A 26,538-nucleotide genomic window follows, 5' to 3' on the forward strand; every position below is an offset into this window, starting at 1 on the left:
TAGAATTTCAAAGAGAGAGAGGGACCTTCATGGCCACCTCATTTTCATGAAACTAAGCTACATGTGTGACAGATCAAAAAGGTCACTCTTTGCTCATTTATGCAGTCAATGGTGACTGGATTCTATTTTAGACCAGGCACGCATAAATTAAGCATCATAGATTTTGTACTCTTTTGACAATATGAATTTCCATCCTTTCTTCAGATGAAACAATTCAAAAAGCATGAAAGTTTATGATAAAAATTATTTTTAAGCATTAACAATTTCAGATTGACTTTGAGCATTTTAAGGAGAATTTTGTGAACATTCTCTGCCAGTCGACTATTGAGCGAGTAGAACATGAAAATGGCGTGGCACTGAGTTCAAGCATACATGAACAGTTTATGGATGCTGACCAGTTTGAGGATGCTGAGGATGAAGAAAGCGATGACGTACTTGAGGAGGAGGGAGAAGAGAATGATGAAGGGGTAGAAAAACATGAGGAAGAGGAAACAAAAGAGGACGGGGACTCCCCCACAGACACACCGGGTATTATAACTCTCCCTATATTACTCAGTACTCTCCCTTTGCACCGAGAGAAATGCATTTTACACAGCTGACTGATTTTTGTTCAAAATCTATGTTTGCAATGCACTTACTAGTAGCAATATGCTACGAACTGATAATTTGTTAAATTAATGTTCATTGTGCTCTGAACAATGTACTTGTACTACATATATATTACAAAGAAGTACCTCTGCTATAAAACTGCATTTGTAGCAATTGACTTCCTTCATATGGTGTGCTGTACTGCATAACTGTTGCTGTGCACTGAAAATGTGCAAGAGTTTCTAAGATCTATGCTAGAGTCCTTACTATTTTAGGATAAAATTTAACATGCATTGAAATTAATACACATGTATATAGAATTTTTTCGTGCATACAAATTTCTTTCATTGAGGATGCCTTGTAATGTAAGACCTTAATATATTTTTCAATTTTTACAGAGTTCTTAGATCTTCAAGAGGAAGTGACTCCAAAGTATGTACAAGGGAACAAGAGATATGGCAGACGGTCGCGGCCATTCCAGCCAGAGGACTTTGAAGAGTTCCTGAACTCAAATACAGAGTCAGAAAAAGTGATTCCAAATCAAAGTACACAGCCAGGGAAATCAACCCCAGAAAAGGATAAAGTTCATAAGAAGCCCCCTCTTCCTCCCAGAAAAGGCACTCAGCACACAGAATCCAAGAATAAGGTAAGCTTATGAATTTATAGATGGGTGGGATTTTGATCCACTGTCTTCTTTAATTCAAAAACTCTTCAAATGATATAGATGTATTATTTACTATTTATTTAGCAAATTCTTTGATTTATCAGGACTAAAGAGTTTGAGACAAAGTTATACATGCACAAAGAAATTAATATATGTGGGGAAAATCTTTAAAAAATATGCATGTATCATATCCTCAAGAACATTAAAGCTATGTAAACAAACATCGTGGTATGCCAGTAGATAAAACTAAATTAAAGACAAATACATGTACATACATGTACACATGTGTGTGTGTAAATGTTTGCAAAAAATCTAGATAAGTGGTGTCCATGATTATCATGTATGTGCTATAAGTTTCAAAGTAAAACATGTTATGATGAATTGCCAGTCTATTAATGTTCACAATATATTTTAAAGCCACAGGCATCAGGGAAATGCTTTGCTGTTAGCATCACTTCGTTATTAGTGTGTTAGCTATATGCATGTTTTAGCTTAAAAATTTCCATATAACATTTTGTTCAACCATGTGTTCAAAGCAATTTGTGAAATATGATTCCGGTTGTTTTTCATTGCATCTGCATGAACTGTATATTATACTACTGAGGGCATTTCAAAAGATTTGTTCAATAAATATTAACCATTATACAGAAGTTAATGTGTTTGATATCATAATATAGAAAGAGACGTACATGTTATGTCACTTTATCATTTTTATGAAGAAATAATTTCAAAAATGACAGGATGGGTTAGAATCCCATATGTTTAATTAGTATATAGTGGAATATGTCTTAATTACAATGGAAAATTGAAAAAGGGCTATCAAATAAGTCCTTAGAAAGATTTTTCTGGACTGGAGGTAAAAGTAACTGTATAAATAGCATTCTGTATTTTATTGTTTGGTTGCTTAAAAAGCATGATTAATGACCAGTTACACTATCGTTGACATTCATAAAAGATAAATATTTACAAGATATAGTTAGACGTTCGGTCTATTGTAAAGCTCTCTACTGTGATAAAATATACATTCTTTATAAACTGAAGAGTAACAATGCAGTTTTCCACAAATGTATCTTGAGTAATAGGTCTCTTACTGTTTATGAATAAAATGAACAAAAATCTTGTTTAAGACAAAATGTTTCTGTACACATTTTTTTTATTTCTACTTTTGTGATTAAAAAAACAAACAAATTGTTATCACTTTTTACTCAGAATGATATGTGTTTGTGAAACAACCATATGGCAGCTTTTAGTGAAGGTTAATGTTTCTAAATTTCAAGTCAAACTCAAGGTCAAGGCCAGGAGTTAAAAGTGTTGTTGCCCAAAGAAAGACTTGTATCAGTTAATATCTCTGTGAAATATAAAAGCCCAAACACCAACTACTCAAAAGTTATGGGCAAGAGTATTTTTTTTTAAAGTGGGTCAAAACTCCAAGGTCAAATGGTAAAAATTAATGTTTCGGGGAGGGGGGCACTTAATTGTCACCAGAAATGCACATGTGAAATATACTACTGTTAAAAAGTATAGCAAAGGTGAAAGTTTTTAAAAGTACCTCAAAATTCAAGGTCAAATCAAAGAGGTTAAAATAGTAAGCATTGAAAGAAAGGTCTTGTCAAATTAAAAATTCTGTGAAATATGAAAATTCTGGTTCTTTGTGTTCAGAATTTACATGTATGATCAAAGTTTTTTTGGAGGGTTTGTTTGTTTTTTTTAAGTGGGTCATACTCAAAGTTGACAAGGTTAAATTTATTCAAATGAAAGCTAGGTCTTGTCTCAATGAAAGGCTATACGTGTGAAATATGAATGCCCTAGTACCCGGATCTATTAAAATTGATATTGCCAAAGTTATTAAATGAATACAATTTTAAATAGTTAATAAAAAAATAAATAATGTGGATATGAAGTTATTGAACAGAGTTATTAAACCTGATTATTGTTGAAATTTATGTGTATATTTACCGGATATTGCTGAAACATGTGTATTGAAAGTGTGAATTTATAGTCTGTGCACGTGTTGATTTACAGCTGGTCATAGCTGTATCAAAGTTGTGGTATTTGACCGTATTTTCAGTCTAGACGAACTCCAAAAACGGCGTGAAATTTTTAGCTCCGTCATGCATTGCGGCAAAATATTGTAAACAAACGATTGATTGTCGTTCGCTTTCTCCACAAATACAACTATAATGGCTGTATTTAGTAAACTGTGACTGGATTTCAATTTTTGTTGAATAAATAATTGTACCCATTAAATTATTTAGTGGTTATTGACTTATTTATCGCTCTGTATTCTTGCATAATAGTGATTTGGGATATGAAATTTTTCTAACTTAATTTATTGTGATTTAAATTTTATGCCATTCCTACTATAAAGATGAATAAGGCACTTATATATCGTATATATATATATATATATATATATATATATATATATATATTTTAAGAAAAACCGCACAATTTTGGCGGCGGAGCAGAGATATTAACAGGTTCGATTTGAGAAGACTTTTTTACCGTAATTTTAAAAGAATGATTTTTTTAAAGTTCTTAAACTCATAGATTATAATTCTAAAAATGTTTTCATGATTATATCTATTCATATGTGAGATCATTAGGTATATAGCGATGGTGATAACTTACGCTCTCAATATTCAGATATTACAGGATTATATGACGAAATAATATAATTACAAATAGGTAAAAATTCGGTCAATGTTTAACAGTTACAACATATATATTACATTGTTCAATTTTAAATATTTTTCCCTTTTATTATATATTTAATTCCCAAACGTTTATTTTTCTTTGTATTTGATCTAACTGAAAAACGTGAACTTTCTTCAAAAAACATGAAAAATTCGGAGGAAATTGGAAACTAATGGATTCTCATGTAATGTCACCTGTATGATTAAAACCATCAATTCAGTACTTTTTTTAATTATTGGTAAAATGTATTTACAATGCAGTTGCTCATTGCTGATCTAAACATGCTGAAATTCATTCGTACACGATAGCCATGAAAGACAGAGGAAATTCGAACTGAAAATTCGCAAGCGTTCCTTACTTACAAAAAAAACCTCTAAAATCAGTCAAAGTAGTTCTAAAATGACTAACTTAGTCACTACAAACAAATTATGAACCACAGAGATTAAGATTAATTTGTATTTTTTCCCACTTGTACGATGTCTGGCTGAACCTCGAAGTTGGTCAACTTTGACTTGAAATTAAAAACTATTTGCACATGAAATCAAAATTACTTTTCAAACCGTTTTTTATATTGCATGCGTGGACTCGTTTTTTGGATTCTTTTTTGGACTGAAATTCTCACTTCCGTTAACGCCGTTTTTGGAGTTCGTCTAGACTGATTTTTGAGCTTACTTATTACGCCAGTGATTTTTAATTGGCATCATGTTGTAGATAAACCATAGCTGTATGGATGAAGTCATGTTTTCTGTAGTTTAATTCTTTTTTACTTGATAATTGATGGTTCATCGTACTGTTGTAAACTGACAGTGACAGCTCTGTGTTGACAAACTTGATCGTCGTAAATTTGGGAGGTCGAGCCCGATCGTAAAAGTTACGATAGTTCTGGGATTTTATTAGAGTTATTGTGTCATTTGTTGTTTTAAATGGATGACAGATTATTTATTTCTGTTAAGGAATGTGTTTTACGATGACTTTAATTCAGAATATTTGTCTTTTATGTAATTTAAATTATTATATTTTTATTGAGTTTGCCGTTTACTTGAAAAGCCACAAGAGATTTTTATCTTCTGCTAGAATCATTGGTAAGGAGTTAGAAGTTACAATGTAGCATGGGTTGGACATTTTTGAATTTAGACTTGATAGTGACATTTTCATTTCATTTTAGGAAGAGTCAAGGATATTTTCAGTATATTTTAAATTAGAAACTTTTGCAATCTTTTAAAAAAAGTTTTTATCAGGTTTAGTGAACACTGATGAATTTGACTGATAAATGAGACATATTTGTAGAAATTTGCTGTTTGTGGACTTTTAAGAAAAAAGTAAATGTGTTCTAGAATTATTGAATGTTTTCCTTATATTTAGGTAATTTATACAGTAAGATGTGGAAGCTGGTGTATTTCTTAATTTTGCTGTTTGTTTTTATAAGATGGTTGTAAATTGGGCTACGTACATTTGTTGATTTATAGTTTGGGAAGGTAGTGATTTTGAAAATTACTATGGTAACTGGAATTAAGACTTAGGAATATACAGGAATTTCATTAGTGCTGGAAATTTCTTAAGGAATGAGATTTATAGGATCATTATGTTTCAGCTGTATTGGACTTAAAATTTTCATCTAGGACTGTCTAGGAAGTCTCAGGGAGAAAGTTTGAGTGTTATTTTGATTTCCAAGTTGGTTATTATAAGACAGATAGATGTAGGTAACAGACAGACTGAACAAGACAGCTAAATTCTATTATAATAAATTGTAAGTTTTCCAACATAATTGAAAATGTGACTTTGATTCACGAAATATTCTGGGTTTTTATAAAATTTTAGTATCTTCCTTGGGTCTAGGTTGTAATAAATAAATTTAGCTTGACAAACATAGAAGTAAACTTTGAGATTTTGTGTAGAAATACATTTAGTATAACTTGGAGAATGTGGGTTTATAATAGGAGGTGTAGGTCTTGGGCAGTGGTGAGTAATCAGAAGCTACTGATTAAAGGGAGATAATTTGGAGTTATGCAGTCAAAAGTTAAGAGTGTTGAAATTTGAACCACTGTGCCACACAAATCCTCAGGTAGAGCTTTGCTAGTAAAATCCTAGGAATTCTGAGAGAGAGAGAGAGAGAGAGAGAGAGAGACCCTAATGTTCATTTGCAGACTGAGCAATGGGTGAAGCTGAATGCAGAGTGAATGCAGAGTAAACGAATGGTGAGCAAATGTTGAACCCTATGTGAACAGTGAACATGAACAGTGAGTGGTTGGTGTCATCTCTGATGAGCCAAGGAATGTTGAACCACACACATAGTAAACACACAGTGTGCAAATGGAAAAAATGGGAAAGTAGCTAGAATGTTTCAGGGACTGTAACATTGTGGGCTATATCAAACTATAATATACCAAGCAAAGATATCATAACCTCATAAAATTAAGTTCTGATAGAACTGTGGACTGAATTAGGTCTCTGAGTGTGAATGCTTGGAGTTGACTTAAATTGGAAAAGACTGTTTATTTTAAGATGTTTGTTTAAATATGAGTATCTCAAGTACTTGTGGCTTCCTTCCATGTACTGGAAACTTGTCATTTCCTTATGTTAAATAGACTATAAATATACGGTATCAGCTAGTATTTTAAAATTTATATATAGCTACTTTTTTGTGTAGCATAAAAGACCTATAATTTAATTCTCTTTACCAGATATTGCAAATACCAGAAATCAAGAAATACAAAAAATGAGTCAATTAATATAGTCAATATGGAAAATTGAAAATTTATATTGATTGTTTTATTAATATTGATGAAGACATCTGTTCATTGGAGGTATGAGTGAATTTCAGAGATTATTTTTATATACCTATTTTCACTTTACCTGTGTCCTTAAATTAGAATACCCAGGCAGTGTCATTTCATTACAAGTATTAACCTCATTTAAACCCACAATAGTTTTGTATTCATGCAAATAAAATACACTGTATCTGATTTGATTAAAGCCTCTGACATGTCTAGTGTTAATGATCAGAAACCATGGTGCTCTATAAGGGCTTATCCAAGCAGTACGAAGATAAGTGTGGAAATCCTGTAAGGTTTATTGATTGTATGTGACCAGGTGAGTGTGTGTATGTTAAAGTCAGCGACACACTCCTAACAATTAGTACTACAGATTTACTAAACAGCAGCTGTGTAAAAATGGTAATTAAATATTCAAATCAGGATGTACATAATAAAGTATTCATTTCTACATGTAAGTCAGGATGTATCACTATGTTAAAATAGGACTACACATTACCCCAGTATGTGGCTTGATTCAATTTGAGGAAGGAGTCTTAATTTCTTTTTCTACTGGAAGTTCTACAGGTCATGGTGTCCACCCGATTTGTTGTCAGGAAGGTCATCCCTGTTGTCTTCTTTCTGATTTGTGTGATTGTGTTAACTCGACGTCTACCACTGGATATAAGGGAGGATACTCCGCCTGACTCAGAGGATGTTATCGAGGATTCCGTCCCAGATTTTGAGACTCTTCACCGTCCAGATGAACGGGTGGGCTACTGGAATAAATTCGTAGCAGACGTCAAGTATCAAGGTGAAAGAGACAATTTTGTGTTTATTAAGTGCATGAAGTGTGCTACTCAGACAGTGGCAGGCGCTCTCCGTCGGTACGCATTCACCCGGAGGTTAAATGTCGTCCTACCCAGGGACAACAATATATACCTGGGCTGGCCTTATTTAATGGATGAAGTAGACTATAGGCCTTCAGAGGAGAAATTTAACTGTCTCATCGAACATGCCATATACAACCGAACAATCATGGAGCCTCTGTTTCCACGAAACACTCCGTTCATTACAATAATAAGGGAACCATGGAGCCACTTCAAGTCAACTTTTCACTATTTCAAAGTGGACAAAATAGCAGGAATCGAAGCCGAGGATCCTATAGAGGAATACTTAAATAATATACAGAAATATGAAGCCATATATAAAAGTCGTGAATCCCGGCCATATAGGTACTGTGTCCCTGACGGGTTTTCCGTTACCAAAAATTTACTGTCCCATTGTTTAGGAATGCCTCTAGGGTTCCCACCAGGTCGAGTGGACTACTCACAAAACGAGGTATTGGCTAATGAGTACATTAAGAAACTGGACAGGGAATTCGGACTTGTAATGATAATGGAATACTTTGATGAATCCATGATATTTCTGAAGAGACTAATGAGCTGGTCATTTAAAGAAATTGTGTACAAAAAGTCAAATGTCGGAAACTATGCAAAGGACGCCTATCCACAATACTTAAAAAATATACATAGGGAGTGGAGCTCTGTGGACTATTTATTGTATGACCATTTCCGAGAGAAGATGGAATTAAAAATACAAAGTGCTGGATTTGGATTTCAAAGTGAATTAAAACAATTTAGACAGGTTCTCTCTGAATTAAATAGATTTTGTGCATCTGCTAGACGCTCGTCAAGAATCAATGCCAAAATTTCCTTTAAACATTTTACTTTTACGGGTTACGAATGTGCTTTTCTAGGTGAGGAGGTCAACCATTTAGAATTATTACAGAAAAGAAACAATGCAGAATTAACTGAAAAATTGAAATCTTACAAGAGAACATGTTAAAATTGATTGATATATTTATTTATTATATATAATTTAATTTTTTTTATGTGAGACATAAATTTTATTTATATGTCTTCTAAATGAAATTCAGAGTAGTTGATGTAGAAACATCAAAAATAAAATTTTATAAATCATTCTAAAGTCAGTTTGTCATACAGTCTGGAAAAAAAATTGAAAGAAAAATTGTTTTGCACTTTTAAAAGTACTTCCTGTGATGCAAGCAGATAAATAAAATTAATGTTCAATAATGAAATGGAATATATTTTGAAAGTGCTAAAAATATACATGTAATGCACAAAGTTACCTGTACCTTTCCAGATATGTGCATAGTTTAAACTTTTGTCATTGATCTTGGTTTTATTTAACCGAGATTTAAATGTTAGCTACTGTGGAAGTTAGTCTGCATGGCCTTGCCTGTCGGACATGCTTGATATATATATATAAAGAAAGACATATAACCAGCTGACTGATGAGGTTCTTTTTCTATTGATAGTTCATATTCCAAAGGCAGTTCAAAGGTATAGAAATACAAATCATTGGAAAGAAAAAAAATAAAGAGTTCACTAAGTCCAACTTAGAATAATGTTTGTTTGCCCAGCTCTCTTAATTGACTCATGATGAAATAAATTGGGTTGGTAGGTGGATGGAATTTTTTTCCCCAAGAAAATGTCAACATCAATGCTGATTTTACAGAATGCGTAAAAAATAATAATTTCCAGTCAGTCCAGAGAGGACAACCAAACAAATTTATAAAGTTGGCCTAACAATTGGATGCAGCCAGGAATCCCAGCCTATCAATGGATATATCAATACCTACGCCCCCCCCCTTTTTTTTGTAGACTTAAGTGTCTTACTAATGTCAGAGCCCTGAATGTGACAATTAATAAATACTTCACATCAAAATAACAGTTAAGATGAATGTGTTTATTGTGTGAATGAAGATATGCAAATTAGAGGGGAGATCCATGAAACATAAGGTTTGATTCCTGCATGATTTTCATCAGGTCAAAGGTCATGCATTGCAAAAAAGAAAACATGAAATATATGAATTTGATATATAAATGTTCTTCTGACCTGGGACCTATATATATTAATGCCTAGGTCCATGGTTCAAGTAAAAAAAGTAAATTCACCCTTTTAATTTTTTTATTTTAAAATTAAAAATACAAATTTTGGATTATAGTAAAATCGAAATAGCGCGAGCATTCATTAAGACTTTGCATTTAATTTTTTAAGGTTCATAAATCTTCTGTTCACTCATATAAAATGTTACTTAAATACATGTACTTGATTTTCTAGTGAAATAGTGAAAGGAATTTTAAAAGTAAAATGCAAACCATTTTAGCAAAGCTTATGAGTTAAAATTGGACAATTTGACAAATTTATAAAGGAATAAAGGCAATTAATTGTCATATAAAGAGTTATCTCTCTTATCAGTGTATCAAAAATCCGAAAGAACAAGGTAAGATTCAAACAAGCATACAAATTAAGAATCGAAAAGAACCAATCACACACACACACATACAAAAGGGAGCAAAATAAAGAAAAAAAAAAAAGACATATCAAAATGATAAATTAAAAAAAAAAAAAGACAAAAGTTAAATTATCTTCCTAATATCAGCTTATCAATGTACCTTAATAATTAGTTCTCAGTAAACTTCATTGAATTTCCCATATGATTGAAAAAACAACAACACTCATATGCTCATGCATTATTTTAGTTCAAAGGCTTTCAAAAAGTGATTGATTTGAAAAGTTTAATACTAAAAACATAAATAATTTCATAACAAATTCAAAATCTATAACATATGACAGCCTTTTCTGTTTAAAAGCTAATAAATTATACCAGTTATCCCAGTACGAGATGATATACATGTTTTTTTCATGCTGCCATATAAGGCTCCTTTGAAATTAAAGCTGATATATTCAGAGATGGATGGTACTTAGCACAGATTGACCAACTACACTGGAAATCTGAATATAAATCTACGTAATAAAAACGGAATAAAGATCCGGGTCAGACGGATGGGAGTTATATGTATCTTAGATGAAGGTGCTGTAATATTTATAGTGGAGTTATTCGCAGATTTTACACCAATTTTCACGTAACACTTTTTGTCAGGCTTATATCAGTGGTTAGATGGTGAGCAATAGAATTACTGGATCAATGTGTGCTCAGCTGATGCCTATGGTAGATTGTGTAGGAAAATGGGGGAAAAAACTTCTGTGACACCTTAGAGATATAGAGATGACAAAGTTTTCCGAATGGATTTAATTTGTGACAGTATAAATAGTTGCGCTCCAAAGAATACATGCATGCTTTGATTTACTGCAAAATGATAATGTGAATAGGCAGGCTGTTGTTTACGGTATATACTCAGTTGACACAAGGAACGTTATTGTCACCAGAAAATTTATTTTGAAAATAAAATGAACAACGCAAAATCAATTCCTAATGGGAGGAGCAATCTGTTGATATGTGTCAAAGGAATTCTATGCAGTATATACCTTAAAGGGAAAAAGTGAAGTATTATTGTATATTGCACTGAATAATCAGATTATTATAATATTGTGGTTTAGATTAATATTTAGAAAACTAATGTATATTCTGTGTCTTAAAATATTATGAAAATGACAAAGCCTTAATTGGAAAATTTAATGTGGATCAGATTTTGTTGAAAACAACATAATGGGAGGAATTATAATGCTCCTGTGGAAGAAAAGACTGAAATTCATTGTGTTTTTCATGCTGTTCTTTGCAGCATCAGTATACATTTTAAATGTTTCCTATTTGATCCTGGAATGTTCAAATGCAAATGCTAATAGGAACTGGCATGACATTCGAATGAACAGGGCTGGAGAGTGGACTTGTACAGAGAAAACCAATTTTGTCTTCATCAAGTGCATGAAATGTGCAACAGAGACCATGGGAACTATAATCAGGAGATTTGGTCTCGTGCGAAACTTAAATTTTGTCGTTCCAGTCAAGAACAACATTTACTTAGGATGGCCTTTCTTAATTGAGGAGCTGGATTATAGACCATCTAAAAGGCCTTTTAACATTTTAATGGAGCATGCAATTTATAATCGCACCAGAATGGCAAAAATGATGCCAAATAATACCCTATATGTAACGATTATCAGGGAACCTTGGCGCAGACTGACTTCTTCTTTTTCGTACTTTAGTCTGGGTTACATCGTGGAGCCCCCTGTCAACTTCAGTACGTATGTTCAGGATATCCAGAAATACGATGAAATTTATAAACAACCGGAGAAGAAAGCCTGGAGGTTCTGCTTTCCTAATGGATTCTCTCCAGTCCAGAATTTAATGGCACACTGTTTAGGTATGCCTGTGGGATTTCCGGCTGGCCGGAAGGATATATCTTTGAATGACACTGCAATTATACAGTATATCCAGGAACTCGATACCCAGTTCTCTCTTGTCATGATCGCAGACTATTTCACTGAGTCATTAATTTTACTCAGACGTCTAATGTGTTGGACTTTTAAGGATATTTTCTATCATAGCAGTAATGTTGGAAAACATAAACTACATGACATTGTACCAACTGAGGAAGAATTCCAAATCTATTTTAATTTCAGTAGAATTGATTTTCTTATTTATGAACATTTTAACAAATCTTTTTGGATGAAAATTCAGAAACAGGGTTCCGATTTCTTTGACGAAGTCAATCAGTTTAAAGTAGTGCAGCTATTAATAGAAAGGTTTTGTTTTATTGAAAACAATGCTAACTCCAAGGGACAGTTTCTAGTTATTCCAGAGTCCAAGTTTAATGAGGAACTAACTATTTCTAGTGAGGACTGTTCCTTTATGACCAGATATCTGTTACAGGATATAAGAGACCAGTATAACCAAGTCGAGCTAGGGGGATATAAATCAATGTTCTGGTATGCCAAAGAACCTGAGAATGGGGAGTTACCAAAGAGGGGGTGTTCTTTTCCTCTACCATAGAACTGGGAGGGGGTATCATCCAGGATGTTTACAAACATATTATAAGAGCATTGCACATGCAGATTTTTCTACCGGTACATGTAATATTTGTAAATAAAATACAGTCAAACCTGTATTTAGCACCCACAAAACATTAAAAGTGTAAATTACATTCAAACCTGTATTAAGAACCCACAAAACATTAAAAGTGTAAATTACAGTCAAACCTGTATTTAGCACCCACAAAACATTAAAAGTGAAAATTACAGTCAAACCTGTATTAAGCACCCACAATGAACATTGAATGGTAGTGAAAATACAGTTTCACTAATGTATTTAGCAGTCATCTGCAGGGACTATTAAAATTCAGTGACATTTATATAGAGGTTATCTTTGATAAGAGGTTCATCTGTTTTAAGAAAATTTCTGATTCCAGTTTTATGTTTGCTCTTTGTTTTACAATGCTTTATCAAATACAGAATTGTAATACATGTAATATAAAAACAAATGTCAAAGTGTTTAAATTTTTTTTTTAATTTTGGTCCCAAGATGTGTTGTTTTTGAGATAAGTTAAAATTTAAATTGAGTTCAAGGAAATTGACAAAACCAAGAAAAATATGTCGAATATAAAAGGGTATTATAATTATCCTTCTGTTTAAACATTATAACAAGACTAAAAATTTTTCAAATGATTAATTTTATGCAGTGAATCAAATGTAATGTTATATTTTATCAGAACTGCATTTTTGAAGAAAAAAAACTGTATAATAACAAAACAACTGTATGTTGCATGTACTCTGCGTTAATCAAGGAAGTATCAGATTTACAGAAAGTCTGAGCAATGAGGCTTATTGAGTCTTACTTGGGAGAATTTCTCCACTTCATCAAGTCACATTGTCTATACAATACCAGTCAGGATCTCTTTGTGGAATACATGGGGACATTGTCAAGATCCTGGGTCTGAATTAGGGTTAATTATTACGGGTATGTGTATACACAGACACTTCTATGCGAATAGAGAATGCGAAACTGTGAATGACAATTATGAGGTATCAGATAGTTGATTATCTTATCCATTAAAGGACATCATTAAAACTTTTAAATAGGATTCCATTTCCATAATTTACAGGTATAGCAAATGGAATTGGGCATGCAGATTTGTGAAATAATAAAAAAAAGTCTAATGATATTTGTTTTATGCTGATTAATTAGTTTTTTAAAAAAATTTGGTTAAGAGCAACCTTGTTTGAGTAATTTAAAACCCCAAAAATTAAATTGATATGATTATTTAATCATTTAATAGTTTTAATCAAGCCAATTATATTTTTCATGATCTTGTCATCCTATACTGACAATACTTGCATTATGTACTTTGCAGACTCTAGATGTGATAAGGTAATTTAACAAAATGGCTGCTATAGTTAGGGGAAAATAAAATAGAATTTAACGACCACTGAATGTGTTATGCTGGTGACCGCTTAGCCCTTAATAGAACTACATTACATAAGGAAATTTTATTGAGAGGAAACGAAATGACCGCATAAGACAGGTGATGGCTGGATAGAGGTGACTGCCATGACAAGTTTGACTGTAACTTACATATGGGAAATTTCATGATTTTGTTTCCCATTAACTGGAGTTTGGACATGCAACTTTAAAAGGGGGCGAAATGAATTCAGTAAAGACAAATGTTATTGTGAATAACAAAAAAATGCATAATAGTTAATAGAATGTGATACGATACAAGTAATGCAGTGAGAAATAACCCTGTGTATGGTATATAATATACTGAAATGTTTATGATGTATGTTGGATATGTTTTGAAGAATAAATGTGGGAAACTTAGTGTGTGATATTGACTATAGAAGAGATCAGATGCTTGATCTTCATTACAATTGATTCTCTAAATTGAGAGAATATTAAAATACAGTTCCTAATAGAAAGTTGTCACCCATGCAATCTAAAATATCTATAACTTATGCAGTAGATGAAGTATTCAGTTCCCAGTAGAAAAATTAGGTTCTCATCTAAGAAATTTGATATATAGGTTTGTATTTATATTAGTGGAAGTTTCTTTCTGCCGATTTTTAAAGCACTAAAAAGAATACACAACTAAATGTAATACTTATATAGAGAAATTTGCTGATTGAAATGTGTGTTTATTATTCAGTTACCTTAAAAGTTGTGCACAAATTATTAATTTACATTTAAATCAAGAGTATTATAATGCTGGTTTCGTGCATATCCTTAATTCATTTGATATTGGTGGATGATATAGCTAGTTGCAAAACTCTGAAGGGATAATTACCACAATTTTACAATTAAAGTGTTTAACATAGCTCTAAAATTCTAATTCCTGTAATTATCTGTAATGGGAGATCCATGTGATTTGAAGTACTATCATGTACCAGCACTGACTGCCTGAGTTATGTGTTTTTTGGATTCTCTGAATCTCATGAATATTGAAAACAGTGCTCTTTTATTACGAATCAAATAAAAGGAGAAATATTGATTTGTAAAAAAGAAAATCATTTTAAAGATATGTCAAATCAATACACCTTGAACGCTGTATAATGTCACTTGCTAAATTTGCCTGCTAATGCAGCTGTTTTAAACGAACTCTTAGACATGAAATTGGCACTCTCTCTGTCTCAGATTTGTATTTTAAAAGGTTCATTGGTCATTATAAAGCCGGGGAATTTAATAATCCCTGGCCCATTAAAGTTTTCCACTTTCAGAACGACTGTTATATGACATTGAGTGGGTTATGTCAGGGAAAAAATAACATTGACTACCGGGGTATGCGATCGCCTGGCCTCTAAAACCATCAGGCAGATAGATTTAAATATTTTCAGTTTTTCCTGATAGGACTAACAACAGATAAGCAAATGTACTCCAAGATGTATTTTCCTAGGACTTAATTCTGTGGTCCTTCCTCCGATTCTTACAGTGGAAGTCTTAGACGTGGTGTCTAAGAAATTCTTTTGTAGGAGGAGTGGAAATTTATTTCCAATTCTGGTGTTATGTTGACTATACAGTTGTTGTGTACTTAAAATCTTGGATTCTTTTGTGTGAGACGACAAACAATTTGTGGTAATATATACTGATTGCTACTGGATGCCAGCAACGTCAGAAACTCAACTCTAATACATCGTTATTTGTGTTTAAAGTTCAAAGCTGGGGTTGATGGGAGTGATATGTAAAGTATTGCTCTATCTGCGATATATATTGATACCCTGAATGCCTTACAAGTGTTTAAAATTCATATCTTCAGCTGGGAATATACTATTGAGGGCTTTTAAAGATATTAAAGTGACACGAAGAAAGGCCCTGTTTTCAGTTGATAAACATTTTTGATTACCATACTTGTGGAACTCTTCAATAGTCATTATACAGTTAACTGCCCAGTAGGACCATTATATTGCTCTATTCAGATTAAGATATTAAGGAATTTGGTGACTTTTTTTCCATGGTTAGGAGACACGATTATGGTAGTTCCTGTTTAGTGTGTGATATTTAGGATCATGATTAAGCAGAAGTTTCACATCGCTCAGTTAAATCTGGCCGAATTGTCAGATGTAAGTATTGAACACAAAGGAAATTAATTCCTTTAATTTTTTTCCCTTTGATGTAAAATTTTTTTTTCACTTCTAAAGTGGGTTGATTAAGCATGAAACACTCAAGAATTGATCGTTTATTCACTGTGTCTGTACGCTGATCAAATATACAGTAGTGCCACATGGCACAATCTTTAGAAGAATGCAATTCTGATCAATATGGGAAATGAAACACAGTGAGACAGAGGGACAAAAGTCAACATTGTGTAATGCCAAGGTGTTACCTGATGATTTACGGAGATTCTATCTATTGTGTTTATACCTGATGATTTACGGAGATTTGTTCTATTGAGTTTATTCCTGATGATGTACAGGGATTCAATCTATTGTGTTGTAGGATGAAGAGGAAGTGGGGGAGCCAGCTTCACCCCGGGGACAGGAAGAAGAGGGAGGGACAGAAGAATCCGACGGAGAAGTGGAGAAAGAGATGTTTGAAGCTGAAGGTGAGATACAGGGAATAAGGATCTATAAAAGCTGTGCTTGTAGTAGGAACATGTACAGAGTTGATTGTTTGAGAAATTGGTATCTTCTGATACAGGTTTCAAAAACCTTGGGCCTTTGGAACTCCCCGGACTATAATGATGCTATCCCCCCGATTATTCTGGTATCCCCCACCCCCACCCCATTAAGGGAGGAACCCCAAACCCCTTTCCACTTTTTAAATGCCTCTTGCTATCTTAATTGGGGAGGGGGGGGCTAACTGTGCTGTAATACAATTTTGTTTGTTATTAGGGGCATGATTAAAACATCAATGTTGGATGAAAAATCTCTAAATACAAATAGGAAATTTGGGGTAGGGAATGGTAAAGTCCCCATAAGGTTGATAATGTTCTACATTCTTAATTGCACTAAAATGTGCATTTTGTTTTTGCTTCTTACGTTATATGAATTAGTATTTCTATTTTTTTTTTTATTAATAAAGAAAAAAAAATATTTGCAGTGTTAAATAAATGCTAATTCTTAAAAATCAACTTTAAGTCAAAATAGACATCAAATTCATTTACTTCTAGGGGATGAGGAGGGGAATTTGGATAAAATCTCTATGAATTAATTATATACATAAAACTTTTGATGTCACCCCTAAAGGAACATTAATTGAATCATGGATAATAGATACAAATGTATGCATACATAAATAGATGTTTTAAAATTAAACACAATGACTTGATAATGCAGCATTAATGTTATAAATGTCTGCACCGGGCATTTTATTCATTTACGAAGTGGTTATATTCATGAATTATAGCCTATTGATGTCAGCACCAAAGTCGTCAAATTTAGAATTAATTGGAGGTCCACTTCTAAAAGTGCATGCACATACAGTGTATTATTGTTGAGTTGGATTAGATAAGATAGTAGTGCAAATGAAAGCTTATATGCATTAAAAATAATTAAATCAAGGTAAAACATGAAAGAGAAATTGCAATGGTAGGAAAAAGGTCTGAGAACTCCAATATTTACATATTTTTAAGTTTCAGTACTAAGGTATTACACTTGAGCTAAAAGACAGAGAAAAAGGGAAAGTTGATCTTGTTGAAAATTGGAACTTTTGAAAAAGAAATAGAAGTTTGAGACCAAAATCTTCTACTGGTATTAAATTCATTGGAGTTTAACTTAATAATTAGCATTTTCCTGGGAGCACTTTAGAATTTAAAAACAGCTAACCAATTAACTACATTAAATCAACAAACATGTGGCCAGGTCTAAAATGTCTTTGAATTAGAAAATTTATTAAACTCTGAAAAGCTAAAAGTAACCCCCCTCCCCCCAAAAAAGAATGTATACAGAAACTTTTGATTACTTTGGCCATTTACTGAATCCATGAATTCTACTCTTATAATATGTACAGTGGAGCCTCATTTATCCTGATGCTTTGGTTCCTAGTCAATTTGTCCGGATATGTGAAGTGTCCGTATACCTGAATTACCAGTTAAACAAGACAAAACAACATTAAAAATTTTTGTTCCGATGAAAAGTCGTCCGGATACTTCAGTATCCAGATATCTGGCGTCCGAATATCTGAAGGTCCACTGTATTCTAATTAATGAGAGTTTCCATTTCTGTACTAAAATTGGGATTTAATTGACAAATGCAAGGGGGGAAAAAGGGAATTAATCTATTTTAGGAACTGAATTAGAAAGAATTAGCCTTTTGAGATGTTCCGGTCATGTTGTCATCCACTAGTATATCTGTATTATAGGAAAAATATATAGATTTATTCTGAATTGGATTGACTCCTTAATAATACTATGAAAAAAAGCTATTGCTGATATACTGGTAAACACTTTATTTAAAGAGCTTCAATTCAGAGCACTCATAGACATGTTTTTAGAATTCATTTTAAAAAATACTATAAGTTATAATGAATAAATTTTACATTTATTTTGAAATAGGAAGTTGTTTATAGCTGTAAAACATATGGATATAGCGAAAATTGCTGGTGCAAAATTCTTAACAAATCACGGTTATCAATATAACGAATTTACGGATATAGCGAACGGATTTTGGGTCCCGTTCAGGTTAAATATAATGAATTTTACATCTATAACGAACTTTCAAAAATTTCAAAATTTGAATAATGGAACTGATTTTATTATCTCTCAGCATTTGTATATAAAATTCAATTCATAATAAAACCTTAGTTATCGAAGGTATGTTTTGTAATATTTGCTTCCCTAACATATTTGATAGTAACACTTCAAGGAAAACATGCATATTGTGAATTCGCTATATATGGTTATACGAATTCGTTATACGGATATAAAACGAATTAAATTACAGGACTTCGCTATAACCGTGTTTTACTGTATATGGATAAATTGCTGGTGTACACTTTCAAATAACCAAAGAAAGGAAAACGAACCCTGGTTGATAGATATCTCCTATATAAATGCATATCAATTGCACATGTATATCTATCTTCTCAAGATATAAAAACTACAAAAGTTGTAAAGGTGTAGGAATTGTTTACTTGATGCTTCAAACTAATTTACGTGATAAATGGCTACAGAAAGAACATGTTGAAATATTCATAAGACCACCTTTGAGCATCTATACTGTAAACCAACTTTTATTCGCGACGATTTTATTTCGCGATTTACCGGGAGTAAACTAGTTCGCGATGATAAATTTTCGCGATCACGCCGTTTTTGGAACTGTTTTTAATAGGAAAAGAGACTTTGAGGACCCGTTCGCAGCGAGAAATATTCGCGATGACGAGGCTCTCGCGAACCTCGCGAAAATTTCTCGCACGCGAATAAAAGTTGGTTTACAGTATTTTGATTCTAAGCTTTAAGAATAAATGGTATACTAAGATATTCTTATTTCTTTTACTTGTTAATTCGAGTTATTTTTAAATTGATGAATTTTTTTGTGTGGAAGAGGTCATGTAGCCTACTGTACTTTAAAACAAGATGTGTTTGTGAAACACTGATCCCCCTATGGCAGCTTATGGCGAGGGTTGAAGTTTCTGATATGAAAAATACTGTTATTTGGAAAATGTAAATATGTTTGGATGAACTTCCGGAATTTACACCTAATGTGCTGAAATAATTAACTTAATGTTTTTTTTTTTTAAAGGATACAGCAAATACAGAAAATTTTATTTCATCAAAATTATATGTTGCTATTTAAATTTTTAGGACAGATGAATTTAAACATGTCGGAGTTGGAGCAGGCCCAGGAAATAAGTGGACATGAGGAGTACCTACGCAATATCTGGAAGACCTTAAATGTCGGGCGGGGGGGATACATCACCGCTCAGGAGCTGGGTCAAGTCTGCGACCATATCGGCATGGAAATGAACAAAAATGTGAGCAATGCTAATTGATACATAAAATTTTTTTTTTCATGGTGAAATCCTTGGGATCTGTGAATTTACTTTGCTGTCATCGTAATCTTTAATTTGATATATCTGTTTAAATGAAATGTTAATTAATAACTACAAAAAAAGGGAAATTACATGCATGCTTTTATCTATCTGTGTAAATGATATGCTAAATCTATAAAAAAGTGAAATTACATCATGAATGTTTTTTTGGCAAGACTACCAAGTTTTAAAAGACAAAATGAAACTTGCATGAAGAATGAATAACTATCAAGTACCGTATAATCCCTATTAACCGCCCCCTTTCAATTTTCTAAACGCCCGGGGCGGTTAATAGGGATTATAGGGTATTCCATGAAAATTTTTTGTCTATATACAGGAGCTACAGCAGTTATTTGACCGTCTGGACCAGGACAGTGATGGACGCATCAGTTTCGAGGACTTTGTGGGGGGCGTCTTTCAACACAACAGTGGGGGCGCCACAAGTCAGTCCAGGAGTCGCGTTGGCACGCCCCGCTCCCTCACACCCAGAACTCATTCGGCCCAGAAAAAGTTCCGTCCCACGGCCTCAGGGGCAGAGGAGAGGACCACCCCATCCTTGATCAGTGGCAGTGGGTCATCAGGACTCTTCACGGTGCTTGACACAGAACATACAGGGTATTTGTTTTTAATGTCATTTTGTTTGTAAAAGGTGGATTTAAATTCAAATTTTGATGACGTATATACATATTCAATCAAAGGGTTGACATAAATTAGTATTGATTCTCATTAGAATACACTGCATAAATATCCACTCCTTCTAATTTGAATTTTAGACCTTTTCACCGCAGTATAATTTATATCTTTCTATAAGTCAAGCCTAATGTTCTTGTCAACATTAAATGTCTGCATTTTTTATAAGCTAAAAAATTACAGTAAATCACACATTTAATTATAATGCTAAAATATTTATATTTGTTGAAAATCTATTTGTTTTTATTGTAGATTTGCAATGCCAGACAGCATAATTGATTTATGGGAAAAATACAATATCACAAATGGTGCTGATATCCTTCTTGTAAGTAAAATATAATTACCAATCAGAGGATTGACCTACTTAGATCATTGTAAACTTTTAAGCTGCCTATATGAGAGAAAGTATGCTTTAAGCTTAACTGGTCAATATCATACAAGTTTATATAAATTTGTTTGGTGTGTGTTTTTAGCTCACCTGAGCTGAAAGCTCAAGTGAGCTTTTCTGATCACATTTTGTCCGGCGTCCGTCTGTCCGTCCGTCTAGCTGTCCATCTGTCCGTCTGTCTGTAAACTTTTTACATTTTCGACTTCTTCTCAAGAACCGCTGGGCCAATTTCAACCAAACTTGCCACAAAGTACCCTTGGGTGAAGGAGATTCAGGTTTGTTCAAATAAAGGGCCACGCCCTCATTCAAGGGGAGATAATTGGGAATTAATGAAAATTTAATGGCATATTTAAAAAATCTTCTTCTCAAGAACCACTGTGCCAGGAAAGATGAAACTTATGGGGAAACATCCTCAGGTAGTGTAGATTCAAGTTTGTTCAAATCATGACCCCCGGGGGTAGGGCGGGGCCAAAATGGCCGACCAAAGTTTTACATAGAAATATAAGGAAAATTCTTTAAAAATCTTCTTCTCAAGAATGACAAAGCCATAATTCATCATATTTATATGGAAGCATGTTCAGGTAGTGTAGATTCAAGTTTGTTCAAATCATGACCCCCGGGGATAGGGCTGGGCCAAAATGGCCGACCAAAGTTTTACATAGAAATATATAGGAAAATTCTTTAAAAATCTTCTTTGAATGACAAAGCCATAATTCATCATATTTATATGGAAGCATACTCAGGTAGTGTAGATTCAAGTTTGTTCAAATCATGACCCCCGGGGATAGGGCGGGGCCAAAATGGCCGACCAAAGTTTTACATAGAAATATATAGGAAAATTCTTTAAAAATCTTCTTCTCAAGAATGACAAAGCCATAATTCATCATATTTATATGGAAGCATGTTCAGGTAGTGTAGATTCGAGTTTGTTCAAATCATGACCCCCGGGGGTAGGGCGAGGCCAAAATGGCCGACCAAAGTTTTACATAGAAATATATAGGAAAATTCTTTAAAAATCTTCTTCTCAAGAATGACAAAGCCATAATTCATCATATTTATATGGAAGCATGTTCAGGTAGTGTAGATTCAAGTTTGTTCAAATCATGACCCCCGGGGGTAGGGCGGGGCCAAAATGGCCGACCAAAGATATATAGGAAAATTCTTTAAAAATCTTCTTCTCAAGAATTGACAAAGCCATAATTCATCATATTTATATGAAAGCATGCTCAGGTAGTGTAGATTCAAGTTTGTTCAAATCATGACCCCCGGGGGTAGGGCGGGGTCAAAATGGCCGACCAAATTTTTACATAGAAATATATAGGAAAATTCTTTAAAAATCTTCTTCTCAAGAATAATTCATCATATTTATATGGAAGCATGCTCAAGTAGTGAAGATTCAAATTTTTTCAAATCATGGCCCCCGGGGGTAGGGCGGGGCCAAAATGGCTGACCAAAGTTTTTAAAGATATATATAGGAAAGTTCTTTAAAAAATAGCAAATCCATGATTGGTCATGGGACTACTTTTGGATTTTAACTTTACAATAAAAAGCCATTTTCTACTTTTTCCTACCCTTAGTGCTCAGGTGAGCGATGTGGCCCATGGGCCTCTTGTCTGTCCATCTAGCTGGTTTTCAGTAAACTTTATATTGCCTATTATGGTAGGTGTTTCTCATCAATCCATTTGTCTGTCCATCTTTTAACTTTGTCATATATGGGCCACTATATATATGTTTCAAACTGGTTGCCCAGGTCCTTTAAACCTTGTAAAACTTCAAGGTCAAGGATCATAATTATGTTGCTGACCAAGGAAAAGTCTTGTCACATTAAGTGCACATGTATAATATGAAAGCCATAGCTCTAAGCATTCAAAATTTATCGTAAAGGTGAAAGATTTTTTCAAAAAGTGGGTCAAATGTCAAGAACAAAGGGTCAAAATTATTGGTTCCCAAAGACTGGTCTTAAAGTATGAAATGCCTAGCTTCAACTGTTCAAAAGTTCATGGCCAAGGTTAAAGTTTAATAAAATTTTCAAAAGTAGGCCAAACTCCAAGGTTAAGAGATCAGGTACCCAAAGAAAGGTCTTGTCACAAGAAATAATTTTATGAAATATGAAAGCCATTGATAGCTCTAACCAGTCAAAAGTTAAGGGCAACATAAAAATTTTTGTGGTCAAACAGACAGACAGACAAAAAGACAGAGAGAATGACAGATGGACAGAGCAAAAGTTACATTCTTCTGAAACTTAGATTATGAGGACATAAAACTGTGATTGAAACTTCCAAATGGTTTTGATTTATCTATGGTATTCAAAATATCAGTATTTGAGATACCAAAGTTCAATTATATGTGGTGGTAATTTTATTTTACAGGCCCTGGGTTTTGATTTAGTGACAAGAATCAGCCTGCTTGATCTCTCCTATCTTCTAGAACAGGAAATGTTGGCAGCTGATGAAGAGAATGCCATTTATCAGGCAGCCTTTGCTTCATATCAACAGGAGATTATACACATCAAGTAGGAAAAATTAATTTTTTTATCAATAAAAGTATAAAAAAAAATTGATATCTATTGGCCGTTGTGATTGTTATTTGAAGTCAATTATAGCCAAATAGTTTTAAAAAAATAAAGCCGATGTATTCTGGACAAAGAGAGATAACCCTTATTTATTATCAGATCCTCCTTGGAGCAGCAGACGTGGGCTACAGACAAACTAAAGCAGGACCTGACAGAGGCTAACTCTCGTAACGCACTGCTGGCCAAAGAGGTGGACGAGAGACATCTCCAGATAGAGCAGTCCACCGAGAAAAAACTCAGGTAAGGAACGCTCAGGAATCAGGCAGAACATCAATTTATGTCATCTTTAACAAAACATAAAACATCATTTAAGATAACTAAAAGTGTATCATATATGCAGGAGAATTTTGATTCAAATCAAAGATACTTACTAGTAAGTACAAAGGGATATAGATTTAAGAATTTAGAGGCCCTGCATGGGAAATGCCAAAACTGATGGTTGCTTTTACGTTACTTATTAAGTCCTTGATAAAATATCGGAAGGTTTAGAAACGGTTTAATATTGGATATGATAGAATTCAGTTTGCTGAATTTTATGTATTATTTGTTTCAGTTTGTTATGTTGATATTTTTCTCCTTTTTTGCGTTTGTAAATGGTTTAGAGACCTTTCTTTTGTTTTTCTTATCTATTTAGTTGTACTGTAGTAAATAGATTTATACAGATATTTAGTTTGTGGGATATTTTGGTAAATCAAAAAGGTATGAAGAAGTTCAATTGTGTATTTGATCATTCAAACAAAGCTTGACATTTTTATTCCCACTTTTAATGTATCAACAAGCCTTTGGTACCTATACCCATCTTCAGGCCCCTCTTGAAAATATTTATTTTTTATGCTTCTATCATTTAAGATTCAGGGACATATATTTTTTGGTCTGTCTGTCCATTTAAACTTTTACTGTAACTTTGAGTTGTTGGTTCTAGGACTTTCATACTTCAAAGGTCTATTTTGTGTGACAAGACCTTTAATCAAGTACCAATATTTTAGACCTTTTGTCTTTAATTTTTAATTACCATATTTTGAAAACCTTAAACCTCAACCATAACTTCTGAATGGTTCACGGTATTTGCTAGGGCTTTCATGTTCTTGTCACAAGACCTTTCTTTGGGGACCAACATTCATTTGGACCTCATGACCTTGACCTTTGAGGTTCAACTACATGTACTTTTGAAAAACATTGACCATGAGCTGCTATTAATTATTCACAAACACATCTTGTTTTAAATTTATAAACATATTGATAAGTTCATTTTAGCTAGGTCAAATTACTGTTACCTTGAGCATCCCAGCAACACACATTTAATTTCTTTATTCTGCATTTTACCACCTTCTTAAATAACTTAAAATTCCTTTATATCACATCACGGATGAATACAAATTGTTAGAGACATTTGAATCTTTGTAGCCTATTGTTATTTTAAAAATTCCTGTGACCTGAGCTTAATCACATTTCCTGATTTTGAATTTTAAGGAGCTCAAAGAAATATCTGGAAATATCATGGTTTTCTGTCTATTCATACACTGACTTCTTGATGGAAGTACATGTATGCATATCAATTGGATCAGAATTTACTGACCTCATGTTCATGTTTGGTTCCAGTTTGAAGGCCAAATTTTTTATTTATCTCAGCAAAATTAAATTGTAACAATTTACATTTAATCAAAACTGTAATAATCTTAATGAACATCTTTTCAAACTCTGTATGGCAAAATAACTCAGTCAATTCAAAGAAAGAATTTACCTTGTTATTTTTAAGAATTAAGTGTAATTCTATTACTTTGTACAATTGACCATTTAATTCTCCATTTAAGTCGGGTGATACTCTTCGGATTTGTTTTGTGGAACTCCAATTTAACTTTTAGTGGAATTTAAATCTGACATTATCGGAAATAATAACCCACTTCTTCACATCCATTCTTTTATGATGGGAGACTGTTACAGATATTAAAAATCTTGACAAAGCCGGTGCCAAAAGTAAACAATCTGGAGTAGTGTCTTATGTTTGTGACTGTGTACAGATAAATCTACTTATAGTCAGAGCATGTAATTGTAGTGTCAATATTTGCATTTATCACAAAATGGATAAGTTCTTTCCTTGTCTATAAGTATTCAGGAAAGTTATAGGGTAGGGCTGGATTAAATACTGTAAATTGTCTGTGTTGATGCTATAAGATTGTCAGTTAATCTGACAGTGGCACCTTTATTTTATGATGAAGGCTACAAAGGTAAGGACTTTGGTAACTTTAAATTCGACTAAATGGGGAATTTTAATTTTGATGCATGGTTGAATGTGCATTTTAGAACTGATTATTGGGAAATTACTGTTTCATTTCTACTCCTGCCATGTATAATCCTGAATCATAATTAAGATACATTATATCTTCTAGTTTAATGTCAAGTAAATTAAATTTTTCTTTGATAGAAGCCTACATGTCTATATAAACTTTTTTCCCTCTACATTCACATTTTATTTGATTTAGTTCAATAGAGAAGAAGTATCAGGAGCAGTTAAGAAGCCTACAGACTGAGTTAGAACAGGAGAGGGCTCAGATGAGCTCCCTGAAGAACGGCCTGGACTCGGAGAAAGAAAGGATTGAAGAGGAGGAAAAGACGCTGAGACTCAGGCTGATGTCAACTCAGAAGGTAAGGGAGAGAACTCACTGAGACTCATGTCTACTCAGAAGGTAAGGGAGAGAACTCACTTAGACTGATGTCAGCTCAGAGGGTAAGGGAGAGAACTCACTAAAACTCATGTCTACTCAGAAGGTAAGGGAGAGAACTCACTGAGACACATATCTACTCAGAAGGTAAGGGAGAGAACTCCTGTATAAAATAGACTCATTTTATATAAAATGTATAATTTCATTTTAAGGGAGAGAAGGTGCAATGAGACAAAATGTTTAC

The 26,538-nt window shown here is 33.2% G+C and overlaps 3 protein-coding genes across 7 annotated transcripts in view; all 3 read left to right on the forward strand.

Annotated features, from left to right (window-relative positions):
- Positions 1-26,538, forward strand: part of LOC134236438 (ninein-like) — a 53,713-nt gene that overhangs the window by 13,524 nt on the left and 13,651 nt on the right. For 2 of the 5 annotated variants that reach the window (XM_062718613.1, XM_062718614.1), the window contains 10 exons: positions 270-528; positions 987-1,234; positions 16,454-16,559; positions 19,758-19,927; positions 20,322-20,599; positions 20,927-20,999; positions 23,432-23,574; positions 23,734-23,874; positions 23,975-24,007; positions 26,115-26,277. In XM_062718613.1, coding sequence (XP_062574597.1) covers positions 270-528; positions 987-1,234; positions 16,454-16,559; positions 19,758-19,927; positions 20,322-20,599; positions 20,927-20,999; positions 23,432-23,574; positions 23,734-23,874; positions 23,975-24,007; positions 26,115-26,277 — 1,614 coding nt within the window. Of the gene's footprint in view, positions 1-269; positions 529-986; positions 1,235-15,230; positions 16,078-16,453; positions 16,560-19,757; positions 19,928-20,321; positions 20,600-20,926; positions 21,000-23,431; positions 23,575-23,733; positions 23,875-23,974; positions 24,008-26,114; positions 26,278-26,538 lie in introns of those variants that run through there. The other 3 variants (XM_062718615.1, XM_062718616.1, XM_062718617.1) reach the window with 3 other exon arrangements.
- Positions 6,939-8,584, forward strand: LOC134236441 (galactosylceramide sulfotransferase-like). The gene has a single exon (XM_062718619.1). The coding sequence runs from the start codon at positions 7,291-7,293 to the stop codon at positions 8,545-8,547; it is 1,257 nt and encodes a 418-aa protein (XP_062574603.1). The 5' UTR covers positions 6,939-7,290; the 3' UTR covers positions 8,548-8,584.
- On the forward strand, positions 11,119-14,178 carry LOC134236439 (galactosylceramide sulfotransferase-like). The gene has a single exon (XM_062718618.1). It carries the CDS (start codon positions 11,237-11,239, stop codon positions 12,518-12,520), a length of 1,284 nt encoding a protein of 427 aa, XP_062574602.1. The 5' UTR covers positions 11,119-11,236; the 3' UTR covers positions 12,521-14,178.

The sequence above is a fragment of the Saccostrea cucullata genome, unplaced genomic scaffold, assembly GCF_032062105.1.
Source record: "Saccostrea cucullata isolate Sc308-1 unplaced genomic scaffold, CSIRO_AGI_Scuc_v1 ctg42, whole genome shotgun sequence".
NCBI classification, from domain to species: Eukaryota; Metazoa; Mollusca; class Bivalvia; order Ostreida; family Ostreidae; genus Saccostrea; species Saccostrea cuccullata.

Bases quoted from the DNA above. Each gene is read 5' to 3' on its own strand.
- LOC134236441 (XM_062718619.1), top strand. From the start codon at position 7,291: ATGGTGTCCACCCGATTTGTTGTCAGGAAGGTCATCCCTGTTGTCTTC.
- LOC134236439 (XM_062718618.1), top strand. From the start codon at position 11,237: ATGGGAGGAATTATAATGCTCCTGTGGAAGAAAAGACTGAAATTCATT.